At 37.4% G+C, this 25,741-nt stretch overlaps 1 protein-coding gene across 1 annotated transcript in view; it reads left to right on the top strand.

Moving 5' to 3' along the window:
* Nucleotides 1-25,741, top strand: part of BCKDHB (branched chain keto acid dehydrogenase E1 subunit beta) — a 232,473-nt gene that overhangs the window by 147,447 nt on the left and 59,285 nt on the right. The window contains exon 9 of the mRNA XM_046006755.1: nt 18,870-18,956. Within this exon, the coding sequence (XP_045862711.1) occupies nt 18,870-18,956 (87 nt within the window). The remainder of the gene's footprint in view (nt 1-18,869; nt 18,957-25,741) is intronic.

Below are 25,741 nucleotides of genomic sequence, written 5' to 3'. Positions count from 1 at the left end.
TCTTTGGTTGTAATTCTCTCTCAAACTCCTCCCCAGAACTTTCTCCCAAGCCAGAGTCAGAATGGATGTCACTATGCTCCTAATTATGGTATACTTTGTTTGCATGTAATTTTTCTCCATATATAAAAGGCCATTGCTAGAAGATGTCCTAAGAGGTGGTATCCTATGGTCAGAACGCTAGGAATGGAGATGCCCTGTATTAACAGACCAACCTTTAACTTCTATTAGGTCAGATCCTGTCCATGTTCTTGGCAACCTTTTTCTTGCTCTCTTGAGCATAGAGACTATGCTTAATACGTGTACATGAAAACACAGTGGTTAAAGCAAGATAAATTGTTCTGTCATTATCTCCTTGTTTTGACAGGGACGGAGATTCAGGAGGTGACATTAAATTCATATTATCAGTATAAATTTCATCGGTTTTGTTTTTTGATATGTCCTTTGAAATTTCTTTGGTTTATGACTGTATAAAAGCTATATGCCTAAGGAGTTTCTCATTTTGTGCACATTTAAGTATCAGAATACATTCATAAATTAGTTTTGGAAAATTTTCTTCTGCAGGGAGTTGGTCTGAACATTATTCTAGCTGAGAAACACCAGACGAGGGCCTCTGTGAGTACAGTTTGCAGCATACTGGCTGGGATCATGGGCCCTGGGAAAGCACACACTCTTATCTGATGACTTCTATCTCTTGAGGTCCCCCACCACTGTTTTTTCCCTGCTGAAAGTGGATGGTGACTTGGAGCTCATAGTTAAAGACTCTGCACTCAGCGAGGGCTTGCAGTCTGCTGGAGCCCAGATGTTACCTTGCAAACCACTTAATTCAAATGAGGTTCAATTTTGTTTAGGCATAACAATTTATTTGACCCTCAGAATTTGTATTGCTCACATTTGCTAGGGTCATCCTTCCTTTGAGGACCAGTTTCCCAATCTTTTAAGTTCATGATAATTTGGCCATGATGATGATCATGATGGTAATAATGGCAAGCAGCTACCATTTCGTGAGCGCTGTCTGCATGCCTGGCCTGTCATGGATACCATTAGTGGTTCTCGCAGCAGCCGTGGAAGGACGCAATACAACCCCCACTTTACAGATGAAAACCTGGGCTCAGAGAAGCTAATTTACTTAAGCCACACAACTGGTAACTAGAGAAGCTAGGTTTTGGTTTTAATCTTACTCTTTCTCTACCCCATCAGCCCACTGAGGTGCATTTCACTGTTTATATGGTCTCTCTTTCAAAACTAACTCTGTTTTTTAGAGGATGGGAATATATGCTAGGGGCCATTATTTGTGAATGAGACTTCCCTTTCAAGTTCTTTACAGAAAAACGGTGACTTCAAGATACATGCCAGCTCCGTGATCTTGTTTTCTGGTTAACTTCTTGTCTTTGTGGTTTTACAAAATAGTGCCCGAACAATTCAATATTGAAGGTCGTGCAGATACATTTGTTAGTATTTCTGAGCTCACCCCTTCATTTTATTCAAATAACTGGTCTTTGACATTTTTCAGATTGGATACTGGCTCTTAACGGCTGCAGCTTATTGAGAATTTGCAGATTTATGTCTCAAATATGTGTCCCCAGCCACCCTTCCCTCCCACTGCCTTCCTCAGTGAGCAGGGTACCTTGTTGCCCCAGGCCAGCTAAGGATAGTGTGGGTCCAGTGTTAGTCATGCAGAGCCAGCCCTGCTCTGATTTCAGAATTATGGTTGGCTGTCCCAGTGAAAAGTGATACCCTCCTTTGCGGGAGGGTGGGACTGGGGAGCAATAACATTAAAGGTTATGTTAATATTCCACCCTCGTGGAGGTCTCCTGGTTTCATGTGAAGCTGTAGTTTAGAATATATGAATTTCAAATAGTATAGATAAAAAAATGGGAAAAGGTGTGCCTATAAACACAAGCACACATAATTTAGAGGCCATGCATTTTTTTATAACAGATGTGAAAAAATGATTATTTTTCTTTAAGAGAGATTTATGAGCGAGTTCCTACAAGTTTTTTAGGACTCAAAAGAATAACAAAACCCTAGTATGTTTCCCTTAATTTATTGGAAATAATTATGACATTAATCACCATTAGAACTAAGGGGGATAGTGTATGATAGATTCAAGAACATCCATTTCTGTATCTAGCAGAAATGAACTTATGATTAGCAAAGTACAAAACCCTTTGGAGCCTAAAACATAGCAGGTGGGGGGTTGGTAACCTCTAGGAGGGTGGCAGCAGTGATGCTAAGGTGGTAAATACCCATTATGTTGAGCCCCACCATGACTGCAGAAAAACCTCATCCTATTCTCATCATTTTGATTTTGGATTCTCCAGCCCCTTTTCTGCGTGGGTCCTGAAGTAAACCTGATTATTTTCATGGTACCCCCTTCATTCTCTTCCCCTGCTTTAAAATGCTGGCCGTGGCATCTGGGCTTCCTCTTGCTACCTGTTCCTTATGGCTAAGGCAGCACACCATCTTTGGACGTCACGGTCACTGCCGTTGGCCAGGCCCCGTTCCAATACTGATGGCCAAATTAGCAATTTCCACTTTCAAGAACCGGTGGTGGCGGTGGTGGGTAGGGGAAGGTGGAAGTGAGAAAGAATGTGACGGATTCCCTTTTTATCTAAAGAAAGTTTTCTAGAAAATTATATTTTTGGGAGGAGAAAAAAGTTTTAATCTATGAAGGACTACTAATAATTGGCAAGCTGACTTTCAGTCTTTCACTGGCGTGGAGGCCCACTGGCGTTGTCGCAGTTCGGTGATGGAGGACAGTGCTACTGAGCACGCTGTGGGGAGGCGTTTCAGAGCCGTGGACTACTTTTTTCCCCCTGCACATTTAAAATTTCAAACGCTGTCAGTGTCCACTTATGATGGCATTTTGGAGCGTATAGCAGGACTACTGGAAACATAGAGTTACACGTTACCTTGGATAGCTTATTGTTTTTCTGGGTTTTAGAAGCTCATGGTGAAGAAATGGCCCAAGTGTCTTTCTTTTGAAACACTTGTCTGCTCTGCTAAATGTTACGTTCAACGAAATAGATGTTTATCCTGGTAAACATCCGCAAAATGTTTGGTAAGGCCAGAATGGAAGGCTGCCTAATTCAGTGTATAATTTTGTGGGTAAAGATAACATGGCAGAAAGTGCATCTTGACATGTGAGAAAAAAAAAAAAAAAAAGTGTTATTCTGCCAGAAAGATGTTTCTGTAAAGTATAGGCTGTAGCTCTTTGGCGGAATCCGGCTGGAGGCATATTTTGCTTGGCTTTCACAGTATTTAAAGAAAAAAGATCTGACCACCTAGGTCGGAGACTGTTCTCTGCTTGTCCACACTCCCCACCACTTATTATTGCCTCAGTTATGCACATTACTCTCCAGGGTCCTTGAGACATTTGTTTTGTGTCTCTTGCCAAAAGAAAGCTAGTGGTTGGCAGTCTCCGATTAATACTGTGCCTTGAAGTTGCCATCAGACTGGGCGGAAGGGCCTCCTTTCCTTCTTCCGCCTCCTTGTTCCTCCTGGCCTCAGTCCAGTTTGGGTAATAACTAGCCCCAGGTGGACTTTGGGAAAGGGAAAATGGAAGGAGAAGAGGAGGAAGCCCTGCCTGTGCTTCTCTAGCCTCAGATGTCCAAGGAAGTGGAGGGAAGCTAGGGAAAGGCTCCTCACCACTCCTGTGGCCAGGGAAAGAAAAGACCCCTTTTGTTACTCACCTTGATTTCTTTTCTGCTTGCTTCTTGCCCCTGTGTTTTTGGACACTTGCGTGGGGTCCGAGGAATCCATTTTCATTCATGCAGAATATAATTTTGAAGTCTGCAAACAGTGGAGTGCTGTAACTGATGGAGGACAGGCAGTAGTAGGGAGATACCCAGATCTGTTTCCACTGGGAATTAAAGATTTATTCTTGCGGTTTTAGTTCCCATGTGAGAATTTCAGATGTCATCTTTATCCTTCACCCAGCCATCCAATCTCCTTAGAATTTTGATTCCTATCTCTTAGAGACTAGACCTTGTATTCTCGTGACAATGCACAGTAGTTGCTTAACACTTTCTTCTGGCTCTGGAGTAGATCATTTTCAGAGGCATGCTTTTCTTTGAATAATCATGATACTGTCTAGAATTTTTTTTCCCAATTAGGATGAATGGTTTACTCTGTGTTTTGCTTCCTTGACTCATTTTTGAACAGGGTGATATCATTTTGTTCAGACTCATTTGCCAGTAGACAGAGTGTGGGGTTCACTTTTTTTTTTTTTTTGAGATGTTTTGCATGCTTTCTTTCTTTTTTTATTTAAATTCAATTAGCCGGCATAAAGTACATCGTTAGTTTTTGATGTTGTGTTCAGCGATTCATCAGTTGCGTATAACACCCAGTGTCCATCAGATCATGTGCCCTTTGGTTCTGCTCTGTCTGTTTTCTCTAATTTCTAAGCCAAAGGGTAGGCCATCAGCTCCCAGCCTGAACCCCCAGGACAGGAGCTGTACTTCCAGGTCGAAGCTTCTCCTACACTCTAGTTTTTTTTCTACCTGCTTTTCTGCCTGTCTGAATGTCGGGTCATAAACTTGGGGGCCTGAAAAAGTTAGGCAGATGAAGCAAAATCATTATGTCCTTGATTTTAGACAGTATGCAGGGTATGGTAACCGGAAGGCATTGAAATACAGTATTTCTCAAGTGCTTAGCCCTTTTAAACAGTTTACCCTTGAGCCAAATATGGTATTAGTCTTTTTTTAAAAAAAGAGTTTATTTATTTATTTGACAGAGAGAGGGAGAGAGAGAGAGACAGCGAGAGAGGGAACACAAGCAGGGGGAATGGGAGAGGGAGAAGCAGGCTTCCCTCTGAGCAGGGAGCCCAACACTGCTCAATCCCAGGACTCCAGGATCGTGTCCTGAGCGGCAGGCAAACACCTAACCACTGAGCCCCCCCCAAATGCCCCGGTATTGAGTATTGGAGTCTTTAGTGTGAAACCATGTTTCTAAAAGAGTGTTTCCTAAACTTTCGAGTTTTTTTTTAAAAACCTAGTACATGCACGCAATTATTTTAAAACAGAAGTCCAGTATTTTAAAACTTTGGATTCTTTTCGGAGAATACTTTTTAAAACTGAGTTTGGTTATTGTAGGAATCTGAACATTAGGACCTTTTGATAAATAGATTCCCAAAGTGTTTCTCAGAAGATTTATGGTGCTTTACATTGCACACGTAACCTTGCAAGTATTCAAATTAAAGTTATTTTGTGACTTTAATGAATGAGGTGCTATTTCATTCTTATTTTTAACTTTTTTTTAAAAATTATTAGATCAATGGAACATTTTCATTGGTTAAAATGATATTTTCTCTTATAATAACTGTATTCATAAAGGATAAAGTAAAATGATCAACTTACAATAAAGTAAGTCAACAAGCACAAAATCTTCTTGGACCACTCCTCAACAAAATGACTTTGTCATTCATAAGCTATTATAGGCATATGTCACTTTTTGTGATATAATGGCCATGGTTTTCTTATTTTATTTTATTAGTCCTTGTCAATAAAAAAGTTGCAGAGCAGAGAATTGTAAATCAAAGAGGAATGGATTGTTGATATTTTTGTGGTTTATAAGGAAAGAAAATTTCAGAGTGCTATCCCTGAAAAAAAAGAAAAGAGGTTTAAATCTAGATATAAATTGATTTTTCAATATTGAGTGATACTTCTGGACAACTATTATACTGCATATAACTTCTCACTAATTCTCTTAGCTAATTCTTACCTTGAGATATGTGTACCTCCCTCACCTTCTCTGTCAAATCAGTGAGTGTTTTCTAGACAAATACTGCTATTTCTGCCAAAAGTATTGTTTTCCCGACTCCACCTGTCATGTAAATAGTTCCTCCCCATCTTCTTGGTTTTAATGAAAGTATGAAATTTATGTCTTTTATTACTCTCTATGCCAACTTAGTTATATGTACTAAAAAAATATATGTATAACTTTTCCTGAAATATCCCTGGAGTTTTACGATACCACTCTTTTGAGTCATAAAAAAGACCCAAAGATTTTAAGCCTTGCCCATGTATTATGAACTACACATGATTTTTGTTTCGTAATGGACTAAAAACCCATTTGCTTCAACAGAATTGGACCAGGTTTTAGAAAATAAAAGCATTTATCCATGGTGATGCAGAATTGTAGCAGTGTTTATACTTTTGATCATTCCTTAGAGAAGTATTACCTTGGTAGACAACCAGCTGGCTTCAGGGAAAATTGTACCCTTGATACATGCTTAAAACAGCAGTATAAAACATAACTGGCTGACAGTGCTGGTTTTGGTTAGGGTCACTTTCTTATTAATCATGGTATGCTGGGAGCACAGGGGATGATATCAGTTTCTACCCTGGGAACTCTTATGATGGCCAGACATAGTATTTCCCTCTGTTGTCAACACTTAAGAAAAATTTGCCAAGTAGAGGCTTATGAATAGAAAAGGAGTGAATATTAGTAATTGTGGTTTGTTTTAAGAAGAGAGAAATTCATTTTTTCAGTGTTATTTTAGAAAAGATCTTAAGAGTCGAAATTTAAAATTCTAAATATAATTTGTTTTTAACAAATGGAACATGACTTTTAATTCCAGGATTCTTTAATTTCTTTCTTTCTTAAGTATGGTTTGTCCTAGGATATTGTGGCAACCCATATTACAGTCCTTTGGGACCTGGGTTAACTCATCTTTGTTTCTCTAGTACTGGCACATGTGAGTGGCTCAATAAGTTGTTTTGACATGAACCAGTGACCTTTGGACTTTATACAACGTTAAAAATTAATTGGGAAGTTGTATATAATAAATAAGATGATGGTGATTGTTCTGGTTGGTATCGATGTTCCAAACTTTCTTAGCTGGCATTATTTTATTTCCTAATTACTGGCAGAGTAGGGAACAAAGACAGGAGGCTCAGAAATTTCTCTATTATGTAACTAGACCCCATTATTTTCTTGGGCAGTGGACTTTAGTGCTTTTACTATGTATAAGTTATCTTAGTGATTCTGATTAGCCGATTTACCAAATTTTTCAGGAGAGGAATGCCGTTTTAGATAATCAGTCGGGGCAAGGAACTATGTGACATTCGTGATCTTAGGGAACATGTCTTTGTGTTTATTTCAGAACAGGGGATAGTCAGTAAACCAGATATATGCTTTTCTAAGAAAGAGGGCATGGTGAACAGCTGAGTATGATTATATATTTTCCTACTTGGGATTTTATATTATGAAGAGATTTTATTTCCAGTCCTCAAAGAGGCTGATTTAGAAATTTGATGTGTAAGCATTTTTTATTATGTTCAATTAGCCAACATATAATACATCATTAGATGCATAAGCCAACTATTTTATTAACAACAAAAATCAAACAGCCTTATTAAAAAATTGTTAGTGATGAGACATCACTAATCATTAGGGAAATACAAATTAAAACCACAGTGAGATATCACCATTAGGTGATATCTGTATATGATATCATTAGGATGACTACTGTAAAAAACAGGATGACTACTGTAAAAAACAAGACCAAAAGCCAAAATAACAAATGTTGTGAGGATGTAGAGAATTTGGAACCCCTGTGCATTGGTGGTGGGAATGTAACATGGTGCAGATGCCTTGGAAACTGGTATGACAATTCCTCAAAAAACGTAGTATAGTTTTACCATGTGATCAGCAATTCCACTTCTGGGTATATACCCTAAAAGAAGTGAAGGCAGCAAATTGAATTGGTATATTTCTACACCCATGTTCATAGCAGCATTTTCTCAATAGTCAAAATGTGGAAGTAATTAACATGTCTGAGAGATAAATAGATACACAAAATGTGGTGTATACAGACAGTGAAATATTATTCAACCTTAAAGATCTTGACAAATGCTATAATGTGGATGAAGAGACGTTATGCTAAGTGAAGTAAGGCAGTCATGAAAGGACAAATATATGATTCCACTCATATGATGTTCCTCATATGAGAGACAGAAAGTAGATGCTAGTCGCCAGGGCCCAGGGGAAGGGAGAAATGGGGAATTCTTGTTTAATGGGCACAGAATTTCAGTTGGGGAAGGCGAAAAACTTCTGCAGGTGGATGGTGCTAGTGATCGTGCAACAATACGAATGTGCTTAATGCCATAGAGCTTTTCGGTTAAAAATGACTAAAATGGCAAAACAAACAAAACTCTCTGTATGGAGTTTGCCGTCAGCCCATAATCACAACCTAGATGCTAAAGATGAGTTTTATGTGAATTATCAACACCTTCCCCCACCACACAATATGTCTGTAACACTGTGGTAACAAAACAGTACTACTTGAATGAAGGTAAACATTAGAATTAATAATAAATGTAGTGGAATGGTGCCACCAGTGGTCTTCACTGTTGGGTCAGGTTCTAGATTTGCCAAGTAGTATATAGGAGCTAATGTACTCCCACTTTTTCTTTACTTTTTTGGGGGGGGGGGTCTTTTTTTTTTTTTTTTATGTTCAGTTAGTCAACATGTAGTGCATAATTAGTTTTTGACGTATGGTTCGGAGATTCATTATGTGCATGCAACACCCACTGCTCATCACCACACATGCCCTCCTTAATTCACATCACCTGGTTACCCCATCTCTTCAATCCCCTCCCTTCTGTAACTCTCAGTTTGTTTCCCTGAGTCTAGAGTCTCTCATGGTTTCTCTCCCTTTCTGAGTTCTTCCCATTCAGTTTTCCCTCCCTTTTCCTGTGGTTCTCTGCGCTATTCCTATGTTCCACATATGAGTGGAACCATATGATAATTGTCTTTCTCTTGTTGGCTTATTTTACGTAGCATAATCCCCTGCAGTTCCATCCATGTCAGTGCAAGTGGTGGGTATTCATCCTTTCTGATGGCTGAGTAAAATTCCATTGTATATATGAGCCACATCTTTTTTTTTTTTTTAGATTTTATTTATTTATTTATTTGACAGAGAGATCACAAGTGGGCAGAGAGGCAGGCAGAGAGAGAGGGGTTCCCCCCTGCTGAGCAGAGAGCCTGATGCGGGGCTCGATCCCAGAACCCTGGGATCATGACCTGAGCTGAAGGCAGAGGCTTTAACCCACTGAGCCACCTTGGCACCCCAGAACCACATCTTCTTTATCCATCCATCTGTTGAAGGACATCTAGGCTCCTTCCACAGTTTGGCTCTTGTGGACATTGCTGCTATGAATATAACCATGTTTATAGTAAAATTTTAGTTGTGGTGCTTCTGAATGCTTCCGCTGTTGCAGATTCCAAAGAAAAAGACTACTAGAACTCAGGATGGTTCTAAGGATGGAAAATATAGAACGTACAACATCCTGACTGTGTTTCCAAAAGTACAGCTTGGCTTTGTGATAGCTCTTGTTAACAGTTTTCTAAAATTCTGCAACATGGAAGTCAACAATATTCATATCGAAATGACATGTTAAGACTTCTTTTCATGGGGGCCCCTGGGTGGTTCAGTGGGTTAAAGCCTCTGCCTTCGGCTCAGGTCATGATCTCAGGGTCCTGGGATTGAGCCCCTGAGCCCCGCATCGGGCTCCCTGCTCAGCAGTGAGCCTGCTTCCCCCTCTCTCTCTGCCTGCCTCTCTGCCTACTTGTGATCTCTGTCTGTCAAATAAATAAATAAAATCTTAAAAAAAAAAAGACTTCTTTTCATGAACAGAAATGGCTAAGAGTTGCAGGGGAAGTGGGGTATGAATTTATGGAAATACTCTAAATCCTGCTGAGAAACGATAGGGCTGTGATAGAAAGAACACAGGAAAACAGCTGGAAAATGGCTGCTTCAATCACTGAAAAATTGTTTTGGCACAAAAACATGATACCTATGGCCTGATGTTTGAGCTAATGGAGGAAATGAAAAAAACTTTTAAGACACATTTGTTTACATATTTACTCATGGCTTAACTATGTATTTAATAAATGACCACACATCCAGTACAATATCTTTATCGTCATGGTGACATGACCTTTTCTCACTAGAAAAAGAAAATTTATATTCAGCACCAGGAAAAGGAAATGTTCTGTTTGCGTTTTTGGTACAAGCATGTATTTAAAAGAGATGTACATAAAAACAGAAACATGTTTTGTATTGCTCACTCCTTATTCTTTTTTTTTTTTTTTTTAGATTTTATTTATTTATTTATTTATTTATTTATTTATTTATTTTTTTTTTTTTTTTTTTATGGAGTTCTCATTTTATTTATTTTTTCAGCGTAACAGTATTCATTCTTTTTGCACAACACCCAGTGCTCCATGCAAAACGTGCCCTCTCCATTACCCACCACCTGTTCCCCCAACCTCCCACCCCTGACCCTTCAAAACCCTCAGGTTGCCCCAACCTCCCACCCCTGACCCTTCAAAGAAATTGAGGAAGACACAAAAAAATGGAAAAATGTTCCATGCTCCTGGATTGGAAGAATAAATATTGTGAAAATGTCTATGCTACCTAAAGCAATCTACACATTTAATGCAATCCCTATCAAAATACCATCCATTTTTTTCAAAGAAATGGAACAAATAATCCTAAAATTTATATGGAACCAGAAAAGACCTCGAATAGCCAAAGGAATATTGAAGAACAAAGCCAAAGTTGGTGGCATTACAATTCCGGACTTCAAGCTCTATTACAAAGCTGTCATCATCAAGACAGCATGGTACTGGCACAAAAACAGACACATAGATCAGTGGAACAGAATAGAGAGCCCAGAAATCGACCCTCAACTCTATGGTCAACTAATCTTCGACAAAGCAGGAAAGAATGTCCAATGGAAAAAAGACAGCCTCTTCAATAAATGGTGCTGGGAAAATTGGACAGCCACATGCAGAAAAATGAAATTGGACCACTTCCTTACACCACACACAAAAATAGACTCCAAATGGTTGAAGGACCTCAATGTGAGAAAGGAATCCATCAAAATCCTTGAGGAGAATGCAGGCAGCAACCTCTTCGACCTCAGCCGTAGCAACATCTTCCTAGGAACAACGGCAAAGGCAAGGGAAGCAAGGGCAAAAATGAACTGTTGGGATTTCATCAAGATCAAAAGCTTTTGCACAGCAAAGGAAACAGTTAACAAAACCAAAAGACAACTGACAGAATGGGAGAAGATATTTGCAAACGACATATCAGATAAAGGGCTAGTATCCAAAATCTATAAGGAACTTAGCAAACTCAACACCCAAAGAACAAACAATCCAATCAAGAAATGGGCAGAGGACATGAACAGACATTTCTGCAAAGAAGACATCCAGATGGCCAACAGACACATGAAAAAGTGCTCCACGTCACTCGCCATCAGGGAAATACAAATCAAAACCACAATGAGATATCACCTCACACCAGTCAGAATGGCTAAAATGAACAAGTCAGGAAATGACAGATGCTGGAGAGGATGTGGAGAAAGGGGAACCCTCCTCCACTGTTGGTGGGAATGCAAGCTGGTGCAACCACTCTGGAAAACAGCATGGAGGTTCCTCAAAATGTTGAAAATAGAACTACCCTATGACCCAGCAATTGCACTACTGGGTATTTACCCTAAAGATACAAACATAGTGATCCGAAGGGGCACGTGTACCCGAATGTTTATAGCAGCAATGTCTACAATAGCCAGACTATGGAAAGAACCTAGATGTCCATCAACAGATGAATGGATCAAGAAGATGTGGTATATATACACAATGGAATACTATGCAGCCATCAAAAGAAATGAAATCTTGCCATTTGCGACGATGTGGATGGAACTAGAGCGTATCATGCTTAGTGAAATAAGTCAATCGGAGAAAGACAACTATCATATGATCTCCCTGATATGAGGACATGGAGAAGCAACATGGGGGGGTAGGAGATAGGAGAAGAATAAATGAAACAAGATGGGATTGGGAGGGAGACAAACCATAAATGACTCTTAATCTCACAAAACAAACTGGGGGTTGCTGTGGGGAGGTGGGATTGGGGGAGGGGGAGCGGGTTTTGAAGGCTCACTCCTTATTCTAAAACCAGTCGGGACTAGGAAAAATAAGTGGAAAGAGTCGGCCCAAGGGAGTCCTTTAGTTGAATCAGACCAGGGTTTAGATCTTAGTTTTTTAGGACTTCCCTTTCAATGCATTTTATAGCTCTATTCAGTCTCTCGTAAGGGCTTAAAGGCATCAGAAAATTGGAGGCTTGTTAATGATTCATTTAAATCACGTGTCTGTATACTTCCTTTTTTTTTTTAAATCAACATTAAGAACATTTATTGAGCCCACATCCACAAGCATATATTAGGTATTGTGGTTAGGTATAGAATACTTGACACTTTCTGAATTTTGTGCTTTTGAATGAGTTAGAGGCTGCTGGGAGAGATAGTACAGATACCCCTGCCTGGGTCTCCAAGAAAAAAAAGAATACCCCCCAGAACAAAAAACAAAAAGATACTCAAGTATTTTTTTCAAACTGTTTTGTTTTACTAATATATACGCTGGTCCCAAGATAATAAAACAAGCGTAATTGGCTCAATTTATTTTATTTATTTATTTATTTATTTTTTAAGATTTTTAAAAAATTTATTTGACAGACAGAGAGGCAGGCAGAGACAGAGGAGGAAGCAGGCTCCCCACTGAGCAGAGAGCCTGATGCGGGGCTCCATCCCAGGACCTTGGGATCATGACCTGAGCCGAAGGCAGAGGCTTTAACCCACTGAGCCATGCAGGTGCCCCATAACTGGCTCAATTTAATGCTTATTTGTCATATGCTGTGTTTGGCAATAGACATAAATATAAATAGTCCCCATGTTCAAATTTGTGATTTTGAGTGTGGTTGGAAAGGCTAATAAGACAGATGCACACAGGGCTGTCCTACAAGGCAAATTTCTAGCGTTCCTAAGAGAGGTAGCTGTTGAGTGTTGCCTTGACCCTAGTACTTGACCCTTGTCCTTGTACCCTGGTTTTATGTTTCATAGAATACCCTTGCATTGTCGGCTTCTTCAGATTCTGTTAGGAAGTGGTTCCTAGAATGTATATGATGTGACATGAAGAAGGGGACCAGGGAGAAGGCATTGTATAAGATGGGTCTTGAGGGAGGAATAGAATGCCTGCCGACCTGGGCAAGGAAGTCAGAGGGGGGGAAGCATGGGTCACATTCACAGAGTAGTGATTGGTCTGACATGACCCGAGCCTGGAGGGACTCTAAGGAAACAAGCCAGAAAGGTAAGGTTGATTGATAGAAACATGTTTACCTGACACAGTTTAACATTTCAGATGTCTACTTCTAATTTTTGCAAAAGCAGTTTTTCCTAGACTCTTCGGTGTTTGAGATGTGGTTTATACAAAGAGTTCAGGCAGGAATGAACTAGTAAGGATGTCTGAAATTTTCCCGGACATTTCAGGTCTTTGTTAGTATGATTTGCTCATTCTTTTCCTGTTGATTTTACTTGGTTCTCTATGCTCTGCTTGCTCCCTTACCTACTTTTTTCCACATGGGTGATAAAGCTCCTAGGATTTAGTTTTTCTCCATTCATTCCACTTTCCTACAATAGCAAAATATTTGTAACCCCGTCACTCATATTCTTGCCAAAATGGACTTTTCCGAACTTTCTCTGGAGTTCACGACTATTCTTTCTCTTTCAGCGTTGGTATTTCTCCAGCGGTGTACCGGTCCATGGTCTGTGCGTGAAGATCAGGCTGATTAATAATAGTTGCTGGGCATATTAGAATACATTTGCTAGCCTGTGATTGATTGTGAAGTTTTTCTGGCTAACTTTTCAAATGCATTTGGCTACTAAACAAGAAAACATTTCAAAAACTGTGATGCATTTGCAGTGATATTTGAAGCCTAATTTAAATCATGTTCTGACTGATTTTAGAGTGTCTAAATATTGATTGATACGTTCTTGATTAATGAAACACAGTTGTATGATTTTACTATGACTTTTGCTTACATGTATTTCTAAATATTTTATTTCAAAGGGAGGTGGTAAAGGCTGGCTTGGGTGTTTCTTTTGCTTTTCATTAGGTATATATTCAGGTAGAAAATGTTGAAAAGGGCTGTAAATTGCCCATCCCAAGTGTTACTTTCCTGCTTTATCTTATCAGCAGTCAGATTCAGCTGCTGACCCATGTTGGTCAGGTTGAAGTGCTCTGTGGGAGAAAGTCTTGCCATGGAGTTTGAGGAAGAAATAAAAAAGATATATATTTTTTGCTTTTTGAATGTCAGCATTACACATTCAGGCATATGCAAACCTAATGGTCTGCTTGTCTGTATCATTTTCTCCTGGAATGACAGCTTAACAGTTTTCCTGGTTGGATCGTGTTAAAATCTTTAAAGGCTACATTCACTAAAACATATGTCCAATGTTTAGGCAGCCAAAATCTGTGTAGTCATTTTAACGGAGTATAACTTCGCAATTTGCTCTTACCACGGGTATCTTATTGTCAAATCTACATTAAAATATCCTCAGTTTGGAGTCTATTATTTCATGTTTAAATTGTTGCAGGATGTGCTGAAGTATACTTTTGCCCTATCTCAAAAATGGAGCTTGCTCAGAAAGCAATAAATAGCTTCAGTGGGACATATTTAATATAATGAAATTATTTTATAACAGGCTTTTATCTAATTAACTTTTCTTGAGTGTCTACCATTTTCTGAGCATTTTACTAGATATCCTGCATAGATAATGCAAAGTGATAGCCACTTGTAATAATGTCTGGATAGAAGACGGACAATGGGAAAAAGTCACAGAGTGGCCAGACGGGGCAGAAGGTGTTGTCAGTGTCCCATTGGAACAGGGGTGTCTTGACGAGTGCTGTTGGCCAAGTTGCCCTGTGTTCCTTATTGAAACTTTGATAGGGGAGGGGATGGCTAACTGAAATAGGGAGAAAGTGAGACTCCACGAGACAAATCCAGGGCCGACCGGTGCTAACTGACTTAGCAGCCACAGTCTGTTTCACTCCTAGCCTTCCAGAATTGCTTTTAAAGTTTTCTTGACAAATCTTCTGGAGCCCTGGTAGGAAACAAAGCCCTTTTGTTTTGCGGTGGGGGATACAGAAAACAGTTATTCACGGTCCTTGTCTTTAATTGGCTTAGCTTTCCCTGGTGCCATTTGTTTGCCTCTAACTCTTGGTCCTCCATCTGCCCGAGGCCAGGATCCTGGAGCAGGTCTTAGTGGCAAAAAGTTGAAGAAGCAGATACTGGAAAATCCAGCCTTACGTGATCTTTCCTGGCTCTGATAGGTTCAGCTTTTTATATTGTAAAGTTGCTTAAACCCTTAAAAAAATTTTTTTTCCTCAAGTGGTAAAATAGGTTTATCTCGGAAGAAAACTTGAAACAAAATTTTCTTCTAAAGAAAATGAATTTCAAAGTATTATTAGTATTTATATCTTTAGTTATTTTAAAAAGGTTAATGGCTATCCCCACTAAAAGGTACCGTGTGAACTTTTACTAAATACCTCAAAATTCTAAATTTGGCTAGCAACATAACCAGGCAGTTGTGTATCATTGTGCCTAAATGTGTGAAAATTAAATGCCTGTTGAAGTTGACCAGAAACATGTAATTTAATCAGAGTATCTAATTGAATCACAAAGAATAGAGTAAAACTGTCGCTAATTTTCTAGATTTGTGATGATCTCATTGTCATAATATTAACAAAGTGTTAATAATTTCTAAAGGAGTACAGAAAAGAACCAATCTTCAGAAATTCTACTAAGTTAAAATTGTGAATGATAAAATAGCACATACCAAGTTGAATTTAATTATATCTTACAAAATTATTGAACTATATTTATTGACTCAATCATTAATGATATGTGCTAATTCTTTGATGATATGACTTGGAAAATATCACTGTTACTTCTTGATTTAGCATTCTTCAGAATTTTGTTGTAATTTTATTTTACACATTTTAATACTTTTCAGATATCAGAGTTGACTTTAAGAAGCAAAAATGAACTTAGATGCTTTCCAAATTAAATCCAGTAATCAGTCTGAAATGCTTAGCTCCCAGCCTAGCACGTAGCAACTTATGGGACAATCAGTTGATGATGATCATTATTTCTGACTCCTCTCTTCTTGCCACACTGTCTCTCACTGGTTTTCATGTCATAATAATTTCCAGAAACTCGCAGTGTTATTACTTTTTCATCGTATCTACCCTTTAGTTCTTGGTGTTTTAGAAATTTCTGGAATTTCTTCTGTAACTGTCAGCCAAACTCCTGATCCAAGAACACACAGGTACACAATACACATACAGAGGTGTTGAAGAGCGTCATGTTCTCTGATGCTAAGAGCTTATTGACCATGTTGTCTAGGATCCAGCAGTTTGAGGGCCAGGAGGTGAGGGGGCCGTGATCCTGCCGTGGAGCGCACTCTACAGAGACTGGCAGGGAAGGCTGACTCCCTGTGTTCTTAGTGTGCCTGTTTGCTGCAGGAGCTTGGGACCTTAGGCTTCTCTTGTTCCGGAAGCTATTCCTAAAGTACCATTAAAACAAACAAACAAAAACCTTTTTTGGTTTTTTAAGGCGATTATGACTACAACACAGTGTGTACTTGTTACTTTTAGCCATAATTCAAGAGCTCTGCTTTTACTTAATAATGACTTACTGGGAATCCTTGCAATAATATAAAAATACTTCTTACATAGTCTTTTCCCCAACAGTTCCTTCACTGTCCATCCTTAGGAGAAACAAGTTTTGGTAGTTTGGAATGAATTCCTTCAGACTATTCATGCCTGTTGGCTCTGGACATACAGCTATGTATATTGGTATCCCCATGGCTGTGGTGGGTTGGGTTTTTTGTTTTGTTTTGTTTGTTTTTGTTTTGTTTGTTTTTGTTTTGTTTGTTTTTGTTTTGTTACATGTTTCGTAAAAATGAGATTATGTTGTTCTGCAGTTTGGTCATTTTATCAGTTCATTTACCATAGGCATCTTTCCTTGTACTCCGTCTTTTTTATGGCTGCATAATAATGCAACTGTATTGCTGTTCTTAGTTTATCTAGCCTTTCTCCAGCTGAAGGACACTCGGGAGGTCTCTGGATTTCATCATGTTGCATGAACTCCAAGGGTTGGAAGCTTTTGTCCTGGCTACATCTGTGCTTCGTTTCCCTGCTATATTCTGCAGGCTATAGGAAGCCAGGCTCTCCCCCTTTGTTGTTTATTAGCCTTCAGGGATCATTCTGAAGGTTGTCATTCGACCTTGGATAGGACTCAGCTCAAATAAAAAATACCAGTTTTGTTGTGTGGACGTTTAAGGTAACAGTAGCATTTTTTTTTTTAAACTTTATTTATTTATTTGACAGATCACAAATAGGCAGAGAGGCAGGCAGAGAGAGAGAGGAGGAAACAGGCTCCCTGCTGAGCAGAGAGCCCGACGTGGGGCTCGATCCCAGGATCCTGGGATCATGACCTGAGCCGAAGGCAGAGGCTTTAACCCACTGAGCCACCCAGGTGCCCTAACAGTAGCATTTTTATAGAAGTTTCTCATTTCTACCTCCCTGGGATTTAAGATGCATCCTCTAACTGGGATGGATTTTTAGCTACGTGATCCTTGGACACTTATACATTGGCAGACTTTTGGGTTTCAGGGTGATAAGAAAGGTTTGGTTGTCATATCTGTTTTTTTTAACTGGTAGTCCTTTAGGTCAGGACTTCTTTTAGAGAGTCCTTTGAGAACGCATTTGGTTTTTTTTTCTGTGATTGTGGACTATTCTTGTCTCTGTATATTTCTAACCAGGTGCATTAAAACTTGTGATTTTCGTAAATGGCATAATTCATCACAGTCCTAAAATCCAAGCACCAGTATAGCAAGGTTCGCATTTCACTGGGGGTGGGGATGGTATTCATTAAGGTGTTCATAAAATTTTATGTTCTTAAATCACTGTATACTCAGTAGATATAATAACTTATTTTTATCATGGCTACTGGCCATATCTTGGAGTTTAACATCTGCTCCTTTTAAGATTTTAAACTCTAGTTGCTTAGAATGAAGGCAGTCTTTTAATTTATATGCGTATATTTGCGTGGAAGATCTTCTATTCACAAAATATTAATGTATAATTTAAGATATCAAGTTATTAGACATGTAGCAGAGACATTACCCCAGCTCTTTGGTAACATGTTAATTATTCAACATATCTGAAGCAGTAATTTGCTGTTGATTTTAATATTTTTTGCCTTCCAACACAGCTGGCATCCTACTATGATATCATAAGCTATTCTTTTTGATTTATTATTGTACAGAGTATATCACGCTGGGTGAACAACCACACTGAGCCAGTATGGAGGGTATATCTTTTTGTTTGTGACATTTTCTATGTGAAAATGGGGTTGTGGTGGTTAACCAGTTTTTAATGCACACGAACAAAGACGGCTGTAACCCTTGTACTTTTGCAGTGCTTTCCTCCTGCTAGGTTTCCTTGAAGATCTAGAAGCTTGAACTTTTCTTGCGTTACAGCTCTACCATGCTAGTCTCATGTGTTCCTTCTCCACAAAACAAATTTCCCAAGGCTGTTTGTTTATATGCAAATACACCCAAAAGTGAACCCAAAAACCACTTTCATTCTTAAGGTACTATGAAGAAAAAAATGATTTTGAGATTAAAAACGTGAAATACAGTAATTTAGTTTGTAACACAGAAGTATTTTATAACAGAAGTATTTTATAATGGAATGCCTTTTAATGACAGAATGACAAATCCCATTTTTCTTTTGTAGTAGGGTTATAAACTATATTGAAAAATTTCATAACAGTGCAAATATCAAATAACTATGCAGTGAGAGTTACAACTTATTTGACATAAAACTGTATTACTAACTTTTAATTATTTATTAGATTGAAATACTTTGTTTTTATTCCTTAATCAAAACTGCCATCATATACTTGAAAATATGTATTCTCTTCAACATCAGATTTTCCTTTTCTCTTTCAGTCTGTGATCAAAACAGGGCGACTGCTAATCAGTCACGAGGCTCCCTTGACAGGCGGCTTTGCATCAGAGATCAGCTCTACGGTTCAGGTAGAGTAACTTTTTGGCAGTGGTTTTAACATTTGTGCAGTTGCACTTGTCTATTCCAAGGAAAAAGGTTACTTATCACAATATATAAAAGTGTGCACTTTCTGGAAATGTACTTTTTCCATCCAACTCCACTGTCCTTCGGTTAATGGTCTAATTACATCTTCTAGAAAAGAAATCTTGAAGTAATAAAAGCTGAAAATTCCTTTATAGGAAGAAAAAAGTTTGAAATGAGTTTACAAATGTAATATTAGTTATATTTGCTAGAACAGGAAATGAAAACTTTTAAATCTGAATGTGCTATTTCTCTTTTGATAAAAGTTAAACTTACTATGCACTATGTTGATCTTAGATTTTCAGACTTCCCCTTAAAAATGAAATGCATCTGTCAAAAGTTAACAATATAAATTCAATAAATAATATCAAAATCAGTAAGTGATTTTGTTAGTTTAATTAATAATCAAATTATGTTATGCTTTAGAAATGGTTCACAACTTTCTTTTAAAAAGTATTCAGTAGAAACTGCTGCAAGTTAGGGAAAAAAAAATCCCACATAATGCTTTATGAAGAATTTTTTTTTTAAACTTTTGTTTGCAAAAAGTTTAAGTTTGCAAAAAGTCACAGATAGGAATAAGATGATTTAAATGAGTTTCATTTTCCTAATTTTTTAAATTAAAAACTCAATAACTTTTAAATGTAAAGTATGTACATTTTAAATTCAGAATATCTTTGCAGTTTGCAAACATTTTACTTCTCTTTACTGGTGTTAAGATCATTCTTTTGTTAAGAAACATGTTAAGTTGAGAACTCCTTCTAGAGTGAATAGTTTAAAAATTTGATATAAGATTGTGATATATGAATAATGATAAGTTTTTATAAGTTAAACTTTTAACCATTAAACAATGATTTGTACCAATAAATTATCTCTTTAAGTGCCGATTGACAACATTGTAAATATTTTAAAATTAGATGAAGCAGATTTAAACATAAAACTAGATCGATATGATCCCAAAATTATACTGTTATTTTATACATTATATTGTCACTAACAAAATTAAGAAAAGCAAATATTTGAGTTTTACAGATTTTTAAAAAATTTATTATATAAATTATATTCTGGAGCATACTACTTATTATGAAATATGAGTGACTGGTATTTATTGTGCATTTTATTCATTGAGTAGCATAATGGATTAACTTTGTTAAAAAAAAGGGGGAGCGTCACAAACAAATCACTCTAACACCAAGATGCTATTTCAAGTCAGAGGCAAAACTGGAAAAAGAAACTGGAATTGTCTGACTCCTAGTTAGTATATAATGCACTAAATCATTTAAAATGTTAGTGACTTGGTAAGAGAACTTTGATCTGATATCCTTATTTATTCTGCTCACTGAATGCTGTTTTGTTATCTCAAAAATTTCATTTGCATTTAAATGTAAAAAGAAAAGAAGTAAACACCGAATTAGAAATAACTCCTCTTGTGAAGTACTCTTTCTCTAAGTGTGCTTATGCTGGATCTCCATAAATTATTAGTAAGCTGTGGTAGAGTGTAACGTATTTTTCAGACTGGAAAAGAATTAGAAAGATCATCTAATTTCGTGTCTGTTGGTCTTGAATAGTACTTGGACTTGGGTTAACAGAAAAATATCAGGCTTCAAGAATACATTTGTGAATTTCAGTTTGAGGAACAGCCTATTAGAGTTAAACACAGTCATTACAAAAGACTCACATGAACAAGATCATAACCACTGTGTTAAAATCAGATCCTGAAATTATGTGATGATGATCGGGGGTAAAAGTTGTGAACGAGATTATCCGAAATATAATTATATTTATAGCATAACATGAAGACACCTTGTAACCCTCTCTGACTCCCAAGAATCTGCCCATAGGTGTCTGCAGACGTCAGCCTGGGAAATTGTGACCTAATCTGACCCGATTCCTTTGACACATTAGTGGTGGTTGTCCAGGGTGTGTTTTTGACTCACCCAGTTTAAGAGGACAGTGGAAGATCTGGAACTAGGACAGGAGTCTTGAGGAAATGTTGAGTTTGTGCATATGTATTCCTTATTCAAAGTTCCCCTGAGCCCCAAGAGGAAGATAGAAGTTTTAAATTTATTATAAAATATTCTGTGTTCCATGTTAAAAATCATTTAACCAGCTAACTATAAAATGAATTAAGGCAATAATGTAAAGGGATCTGCATTTGATGTTTTGGGGCATTAGTATTTGGATTTATTAGTATGAGGATGAATTTGAAAGTACTCACAGGTGTTTCTGCTTAAGTAAAGTAGAGAAAATGGATTTTAATAAAATCAATACAGTATCCGCAGATGTTTGTTTGACACTTGTGGCTTTTATGTATTGATAAGGGGCGGGGGGAGATACCTTGAAAGACTTTTTTTTTTCCTTTTTCAGTAGTAACATTTGCACATACTCAGAGTAATCTGAAGAATAAATTCTGCCTTTCATTAATTATTTCATGCACATGTTCAACTAAATGCTGTGTCCTATATTGAGCATCTTTTTTATGGAAGGCCTCATTCCCTATTGTTAGTGAAACCTCTGTTGCATTCCCAGCACCTTGGTTGTTTAAACTGAAATTACTTAAGTGTGAGGTGCGGTTGCTTTCACCACTTGGAATGATTCATATTCCTATATTTCTTCTTGTTGTATAAACTATGGTGGAAGGTCTTAAAAAAAAAAAGATAAAATGGGATTAAGATATTGAAAGCCAGTTTTCTGGGACACCAGGGAAAAGGTACACAGAGAACTTACCATTGTTTGGAAAACAAGTTTGAAATTATGGATGAGAATGGTCTATAAATTGATTAAAATACTGAATTATTCTCACTGTTGTATCAGTGAATGTAAATTTTATGTAAAAATCAACACATACCCAGAAATCTGCTCCAGAAGCACTATTTTGTGGAAGATCTCTGGTAGTGCTTCAGGGGATCATGTTTAATCTTACAAAAAATAGCTCTTAATATCACAGTATTTTAAGAGAATGGTGATTCACAATAAAAGTACTGTTTTTAAATACATTAGAATCTGAGAGCACCATTTTCAGTGTCCCTGAAATTTTAAATTATTACCCATATTAAACATAAAAAATATTGAAGATAATAAAGCACTATATAGAGTATTCTTTTAAGTTTATAGTTAGTATTTTTAGATAGAAAAGTGATATCATGCTAAAAAAGATTGAATATCAGCAAAACATTTTTCTCCTAGGTGTAGGAAGTATTGCTGGCATTACTATTAAGTTGGTTTTTTTTTTTAGTTGTACAGATAAAATATGAAAAGAATGAATATGAAATGTATTCATACTTTATTTACATAACTTCTCAATTTATGGCAGATGGCTCTTCCATCATACCGGGAATTTATTGTCCGTATCTTGATTGTTCATGCCCAGTGTCTCTTTTCCTAAAACCATTTATTTTATTAAAAAAATACTCACGGTTAACAGTCTTAGTTTAAAGTCATGTTAAACTCACAGGAATGATTAAACATAACATTTTAAAAAATGGATTGTCAATAACTTCTTCATGAAATTTATATGAATGCTTACAGAAACCAAAACCAATGCATTGAATCTAAGAACTGCTTTGCATTCCTATTGTACTGAATTTGGAAGTTAACTGAGAGGCAGAACAAACCGAGGTCTAGTATATTTGGCCCCCCACCCCTGGGGAAGATTTCTTGGTCGGTCATCCAAAGCTTCACTGTCTCTTCTCATCTAATTTTACATTCCCATCTGTTCTCACTTTGGGGGGTGAGGGAACATTTTCCTTCTTTCATTTGACAGACACTGAAAGTTGGAGATATGTTGCTTTTAGGGAGTTGTGCATTCCATCGTGCACCCTGATTTGTAGAAAAGTGCAAAGACACAGAGCTTGGGTAATTCATTGACCTCATTGTGTAGTTTGAGCAAAGATTTCATTGCTTCAGACAATTTTATAATTTACTTATAGATGATGTTTATATTCCTCAGCTTTATGTAACACAGGTTAAAAACAATCATTACTGTGCAAAAAGAAATGTGTGAACCTCATCCATTTTAATGGTCCTCTCATTAATTTATATTGTATGCGCTAGAATGCAATGTTCAAAATAGGCATTATTTATTTGAATATTAAGGTTAAAGAATGTATGGTACTTAGCAGCTTTAAATAGTATAATTTCTTTAAGCCTTGGAGAAAACAACCTTTATTATTAATTTCGAACACATTCCCCGTAATGATGAAATAAGTCTTGATTCTGATAGGCTTGTGATAAAAAAAAGTTTTGAGGTTTTTTTTTTTTTCTTTCTGGATTCAATGCTTAATAAGAACGCCAAAAATTTTAGGGATTGGGGTTGGCTTAAAGGTTTTATTTATTTATTTATTTTTAACACATGGAAGCAATAAGTCTGCAATAAAGAGTCCAATTGGAGAGGATGGTAAGTTTCCATACCATTGTTCCATCCTTTCTGTGCGGTCTCTTTTCCTAGAAAAGGAACTCAGAAATTGTGTATACTGACATATAGTTTTAAGGTAATCATATTCTAATACTTTGAGAGGATTTTTATAGGGTTTACACAAATCATTGTGTAAACGGAAACTTTCATAATTTTCAAGTAAAGGAATTTTGCTTTTCTTACCATTTCATTTAGAAAGGATTCTACAGGAGGATTTTTTAAAAAATAAACGTCTTCTTCCTACCAAATTTACCAACACTCTGCTTAAAAACATCAGTCTGAAGGAGAGGGAGAACTCCTACATGTCTTGAGTTTTTATCATTGTGGAAAATGTTTAATTAAAATTATGATGTTGTAAAGTAAGAATCATCAGAGAAAGCTGTCAGAGTAGTAATTTAATGAATAGTTTACTGCAATTTTAGAGTCTTATTTTTTTAATTTTTTAAACCAACAATGCAAGGCATTTGCCAAGAACAACAGATGTAACAAGCAGGGAAGTGTACTTCTATACCAAAATCTATTTAAATGGAGCCAGCACGTTAAAAAACAGTTTAACACAGAGTGATCAAATAGAAGATGGACTCTTTTTAAAGTGGAATTTTGCCTGGAAGCCTGTTACTGTTCATCCGGTGGTTTCTATGGCCATAGATAGGAAACAAAGACTGGGTCCTTCTAGGGGTGCATCGAGGCTGGGGTGCTTACGCCCCTGTTCGCAATTTGTACTTACATCCAGGTTACACTCTGGTGGTCCTTCTCTTTGCCCTGATCATGCCAGTGGCTCTTCCTTCTTTGCTCAGTTGTGTAAATGAATCCAAGAAGCCCCCTTCAGCCCTTGTCTCCCCTGTTCTTCCTCAGGTGGTCCCAACCTGAGAGCAATGTCTGGTCTTGCAACTTTCAAATTCAAAACCTTCAGGACTTACTCTACCTATGGAGTATTAGACTAAAAATTTCAACTTCCTGCTAGTTTTGGTAGTGATAAGAAATTTGTATGAGAAAATGGTTACTATGAAAGGATTTTTCAGATGAGACTGAGAAAAGGTGGACATTAGGACATGGATATTCACCAGCTTCTGGAAATTAGCTTGTCTCAAAATGAACTCTATTTTTCCTCAACTCTTTCTGACCTTTTCTTTTTTTTTTTAATTAAAAAAATTTTTTTTCAAGACTTTATTTGTCAGAAGGAGAGAGAGCACAGAGGAGAGGCAGGCAGAGGAGAAACAGACTCCCCACTGAGCAGGGAGCCTTATGCGGGGCTCGATTCCAGGATGCCAGGATCATGACCGGAGCCAGAGGCAGATGCTTAACCCACTGGACCACCCAGGCATCCCTTTCTGGACCTCTTAAATTGTCTCTTTGCTTATCTCTGCCCCTCAGCCTCTCACATCTTATCAAATTACTATTCACTGTTTCCTTAAAACACATCAGATTTTGCCCATCCTCTGTTTGAATACCTCCAATAGGTCTTGGGCAGTAGAAATAAGGTATTTACGTTGATAGTAAACTGGTGTTTCTAGTATTATTTCTCACATCTTTTTATAAATCCATTGTGCTGTCCTATTGGCCATTTCTTGAATGATAATTAATTCCTGTAATAAAACTTTGCTGGGTGCTCTGGGCACAACATCAGTTTTGGCATTTCATTCGCTAAATAGAGCTCTTATTTTGGTGACACAAGTTTAGTAGCAAAAATAGATGCTAAACAATAGTTATACAATAGTACATGGTTGGATAGAGAAATAATCTGAGGACTGTGGGATTATAAAAACAACTTGATCACCTAACCCATGGGTCAGCTGAGTTAACTCTTGGAGGATGTATATGACCTTGAGGTGAAGGGGGGTTGTGATTCTAGGCAGAAGGAATAAGGAAGCAGGAAAAAGAATGATTTTCTAGTGGTTTCAGGGGTTTGGTTATGGTTGAAGAGTAGTAGGTGAGACTAGCACCAGGTAAAGATCAATAAGCTGGTAAGGTTTAGACCATAAAGAATCTTCTATATAATACTAAGGAATTTGTTTTGGATGAGGAAGAAGCTATGACAGAGCAGAGCCATCTCACATGGATAATAAACTTCAGTTCTCCCATATAATGTATTTTAAAATACCTCTCATAAATTTCCCAGCAAATCAGAAGTACAGCTCTTCCTCAACTGTCAGTGTTTGGTCCCAAAAAATCCATCATAAGGTGAAAATATCGTAACTCAAATTCATTTAATACACCTAACCTAGCAAACATCATAGCATAGCCTCAGCTACCTTAAAAGTGCTCAGAACACTTATATTAGCCTGCAGTTGGGCAAAATCATCTAACACAAAGTCTATTTTG

Source organism: Meles meles, chromosome 5 (genome assembly GCF_922984935.1).
Source record: "Meles meles chromosome 5, mMelMel3.1 paternal haplotype, whole genome shotgun sequence".
Taxonomy (NCBI): Eukaryota; Metazoa; Chordata; class Mammalia; order Carnivora; family Mustelidae; genus Meles; species Meles meles.
Note: the sequence above shows the minus strand (reverse complement) of the source record. Positions and strands in the feature narration are given on the sequence as shown.